The sequence below is a fragment of the Syngnathus leptorhynchus genome, chromosome 1 (assembly GCF_054491065.1).
Source record: "Syngnathus leptorhynchus isolate UIUO chromosome 1, UIUO_Slep, whole genome shotgun sequence".
Classification (NCBI taxonomy): domain Eukaryota; kingdom Metazoa; phylum Chordata; class Actinopteri; order Syngnathiformes; family Syngnathidae; genus Syngnathus; species Syngnathus leptorhynchus.
In genome coordinates, this window is record NC_141195.1 from 22,510,507 (window position 1) to 22,515,506 (window position 5,000).

At 47.3% G+C, this 5,000-nt stretch overlaps 1 protein-coding gene across 3 annotated transcripts in view; it reads left to right on the forward strand.

Annotated features, from left to right (window-relative positions):
* The window catches only part of LOC147062738 (nck-associated protein 5-like), a 61,721-nt gene that overhangs the window by 10,730 nt on the left and 45,991 nt on the right, over window positions 1-5,000 (forward strand). For all 3 annotated transcript variants that reach the window (XM_085908058.1, XM_085908084.1, XM_085908066.1), the window contains one exon: window positions 4,561-4,634. In XM_085908058.1, the coding sequence (XP_085764184.1) occupies window positions 4,561-4,634 (74 nt within the window). The remainder of the gene's footprint in view (window positions 1-4,560; window positions 4,635-5,000) is intronic.

Below are 5,000 nucleotides of genomic sequence, written 5' to 3' on the forward strand. Positions count from 1 at the left end.
ATTAGGATTTTATGAGGCGGGCCGGGCCCCAGGTGAACACTTTGAATAGAGGGGTGGAGGGGGGGGGTGCCCGGGGGCCGATTGTGTAGCGTCAGTGGTCAATGCTTGTCTTTGTACACGGCCACAGCGGTCACCGAGGGACAATTGTGAGGACCCGAGGGCGATCAAGCTGCGACCCGACATCCATCTGCTGATACAGCTGGAGTCGCTGTCACCTTCCATGCATCGTCTCAATTTTGCTGATTTCTTTATTTCGGCCTTCTTTTAGCATAAAGACGAGATGGTGGGGTTTTTTTTGGGGGGGGGGGGGGGATCGGGGCTAAATCGTTTAGTCAATAAGCCTCTGACCCATTTCCAGAATCCATGGCTCGACTCCAGGTCCTCCTTCCTGTACGTTCTGTGTACGTTTCACGGCTCACCGCGTCATCGTGCGTGGCGTGGCGTGCGTGCGGCCTCCATCGATGAGACACCCAAATGCGGTCGGTGCAACTTGTGACCTACAAGTGAACAATACAGAATGGCCCAGTGTGCGACGTACAATGCCACGGCAAACAGCTTTCATTGGTCGAGGGCATCTGATGGGCCAGCTATTGTAAAGCCTTCCAAAGAAGCCGCTACCTCACTTCAATCAGCCCCGTTGGCCATTGCCGCTTGAGAAATAGCTTCCAGAAGCTTCAGAGAATAGGAGAATGAATTGCTAGAAGGGGCTGATGGGGTCAATGGAAAGGGGGGGGGGGGCACCCATGATAAAAGGGTTAGCTGAGTAAACATGTAGTAATGATAGAACAGTGTTGTTATTGTAAGAGCAAATAGCTGGCCTAAGCAAAGGAAGTTTAGGTCCTTGCGTTGCAACATTTTCCCACAGCGGCGTCCTAATTACCTGATTTTAGCGCGCTAATGTTGGCAAAAAGCAACAATATTTCCGTGCTCGTATAAGAAAGAAGGGCTTATCGATAAAATCGACCTTCGACACGTCACCGAAAAACGCAATCGGCCGTAAAAGTCGAAAAGAAATCTTCTGATGTCACTCCCCTGTTTGAGAAGCTTAATGAGAACCAGCCCTCTTGTCAAATTCCTCGACGGGGCGCATCTGGAAACATTAAAAGTGGCGTGGCTGCTAAAAATAAAACCGCACATGGGAAGATAACAAGGAAGTCGTGCCATTAATTGTGTAAATATGGCACGTGTCTGGCTCTGGAGTGGGATTGGAATTCCGAGTCTGCGATCCAAGTCGTTGATGGGCTTGAATTATTGCGAGTTTTTCTGCAAAGATTTGATGTCACGTCATGTATGTTGAGTTCGGAATGCAAAGCAAAAAAAAAAAAAACATCGCCAAAGGTGCGCCAAAGGACATAAAGCAATTGATGAATTATTCAACATGGAGAGTTGACTGAGGACTGTGTTATTTACAGTTGGAGCTGGCGCTTAGGGGGGGGGGGGGGCGGCTTAGATTTACAACGCCCATGTGTGCTGGGCTTGTCCTCTGGGTACCTCCATTCAAGTTGGAACCATTTGGCTGCGGGAAAAGATGAGAAATCATTTATGACCCCGGGATTAATCGCTGTACTCCAGCTCGGCGCTGGGGTCAGGGGTCACCACAAGCCATCTCTTTCTCATTGATATTTGGATATCACTCCCGAAGCAATCCCGCATCTCCAGCTGTGTGATAGCGTTGTATGCTCAACTTCGTCAGGTTTTGTGGAATCTTAAATGGGCACTCGAGGAGCTGGGTCAAGGAGGAGATGCGGGAATATTTCTCAGCAGCCTCACCATCTGCCTGACACCTGGGGTCGACAAGCTTGGCGCTCAAATGGGCTGAGGCAATCAATCAGACTCAGGCGTGAAAAGACGAGAGCTACCATCAAGCTCAGTTGGGAATTGACCTGGAACAAGATATGCTTGGAGTCCATCCATCCATCCATCCATCCATCCATCCATCCATCCATCCATCCATCCATACCCCGGATTCAAACCCTCAACCTCAGGCTTCTGAGATCAAATTGGAACCGCTCAGCAAGGTGTGCCGTAATCCCGCTAAACAGAAGCTCCCGTTGGTGTTTGAACAATGAAACAGCAAACATCTGTTTGGCATCACTCTTAGCTCAACTCAGCTCAGCCTGCCCTTTTCCCTTCTCTATCACTTTGGCCTTCATCTCATTTCCAAGTCACGACTGGAATGCTGAGACGGCGTCTCGTTTGGGGGCAATCGGCAGTCAGCGGTCTCTTGTCTTTGCTCTCTGACCGACCGGCGTTCTCTTTGTAGCAGCGACAGCCTCACCTCGCCCCCCCCCACCCCGACCCCGAACCCACTCGGCTCTCTGTTTCCTTTTCATTTCTTTCATCACCGACCCCCCGATCCAAAATCTCCCGCTCCGACCGCACCTGGCACAAAATGAACCCCCAGATGGTCATAAAACCTGGGCTTGTAAAAACTCTGGGCAATTGGGCAACCCTCTTGTCCTCAGTCACCCAGCAGTAGTTTTGAAGTAAAAACATAAATACAGACCAATTTAGTTTTATCTGAGGTGAATTGCGCCATTACTGCAAGTCATAGAAGGAATAACACAGGTGCTACTAATAACGCTATATTTAAAGTGTGGCTTTGTTAGCGCAGCTAGCAACAAAGCTAGCTGGAATATCCACAGCATTCTTGCTAACACAACATCGTATGAGAAGGCCACAGGTTTTGTACACCGTCACTCCTCATCATGGCTTTGTTAGCGCAGCTAGCAACAAAGCTAGCTGGAATATCCACAGCATTCTTGCTAACACAACATCGTATGAGAAGGCCACAGGTTTTGTACACCGTCACTCCTCATCTCCTTTGCCCAATTTCCCGTTTGCGGTTTACCCCGTGAACAGTTTGGCCACTGTTCCCCCGCTAGCATGAATAGGACGCTCTGTGCAACTCAAAGAGCCCGATAAAAAAAATCCGACACAAGGGGAGCTATTTTGAGCGTCGCCGGTGGCTCGTGTTTGGAAAGATAATCCGCCGACGATTCTTGATGGCGGTGAGGTGTTGATGTTTGGGCTGGCCGAGGCAAAAAGGCGCCGCTAGACTTGGGACATCAGATAGCTCAAACACATTCAAGAGGATGAACAGGGCGGTTTTTGTCCGCCAGGTAATCCGGATTGGCCGACACGATGGCATTCGGGAAAAGAATGTCCGGTGAACTGGAAGCATTTGTTCAGTATGTTTGTAAAGACCTCAGTGATTTCACAGGTGGAAAAATGTTTCAACTTTGGCAGAAGTCTTTGCTTGTTGGCCGGTGGGAATGTTTGGTTTTTGATTGTGGATAGCCGAGATGTTTTCTCTGCACACAAAACACACAAAAACACATTTTGCATTCTACTCGCTGGCCAATTGGCTCACTGAGGCTTTTGTGTTTGTCAAAGCTGCAATTTCGGGTTTGGCGTTACCATCCGAGAGTTCATGCTGGCACGACCTGTCAGAAATATCCAAGCAAGCCGAGGCAGGCGGCGGTGAAGGGATGGAGGGCAAAGGTCACAACCTTGTAGTCCTCGTGAACTGCTGACCTCAGCAAGGTGTGAGGCCAAACGCTTGATCCAATCATGATAAAGAAAACGCCAATGGGGTCACTGGAATAATGTGAATTTATTTATTTATTTATTTATTTATTTATTTATTTATTGATTGATTGATTGATTGATTGATTGATTGATTTATTTGTAATATATTTTATTACTTTAATTTTTATTTCTATTTTTATTTTTATTTAAGCAATGCTTAACATATTTTTTTCCCCATGTTTTTGACTATTTCATGCGGTGAAAACTTTTCCAGCGATGTTCTTCTGCAGCGTTAAATTGTCCTGAACAGTTTCAATCTTCCAAGAAACATGTTTGAGATAAAGTTTGAACAAGTCCAGATCTGTGAGGAACTGCTTTCTGCTGCACTTTTCTCTGGTGCTGTAAAAGCTGTCAGAACTCAAGCCAGGCTGAAGATATACTCAGATTGCAACGCACACGTGAGCGGGGGGGCTTTTAAATCTTGCCTTTAAATAGCGTCCACATGACAAGGAGCGCACGGCATTCCTGGCATTCCTGCATGTTTTCTAAGGCCCTGTCATTAGGAGCCAGCCGGCTTCCCTGATGACAACATTGACTCAGGCAGCCTTACTTTTTGTGTTTGATGTAGCTTGTAAATATTTCCTCTGACAGCCCTTTCACAAAAGAAACAATTGGCTTTGTGCGCCAGTCAAAATCATTATGAAATGCTAATGGGAGGAAGACATTTTGTCTGCTTGAGCAAACATTCAAAAAAAAAAAAAAAAAAAAAGATGGCAATCTACTTTCAATTGCTCAAGCAGACGTTTTTATGGAGTCACACACTCGGGCTATGTGCCTTTTTTTTTTTTTTGTCAGTAAAGTGCTGACGTTGCTGCTGTTCGGTTGGTTAGGAGATCCCCCTTGCATCCATTTTGGGAAGGGAACTATTCCGACTCTTTGACTGTTTTCCCACCAAACAATCATTTCTATAACATATTGTCCCAATTCAAGTGAATTCTTTTGCTTACTGATGTCATCTCCTCATGGCAGGACTACATGGACTCCAACCAGTGTATCGATGAGCTCCTCAAACAGCTTGAGGAGGAGCGCCGCCATATTCGAAGGTAAGAACCTAAGAGCAGATGTTGGGAGCGGCGCTTCGGCCAGCTGCCGGCGATCCCTTTCCAGTCGGAGGCAGTCGAACAATGTTTGGTTTTGATGGCGAGATGAGCTTTGCGGAAAAAAGATGCTTTTTGTGTCCACCAACAATGGGTGAGGTGGTGGGTGGGAGAGGGGGAGTTAAACTCCACGCCAAGTCTGGGGTTGACTGAGGGCATTTCTCACGGAGAGGATTGTCCCGGACAATGGGGTCGCAGCACTGATGGAGATGCCAAGCTAATGACCTCGTCACCTCCGGACTTCTCCGCCATCCCTCCAAAGACATGTGAGACAATTTTTTAAACTTCACCCCTTTTTATGAAAGAGCCCTC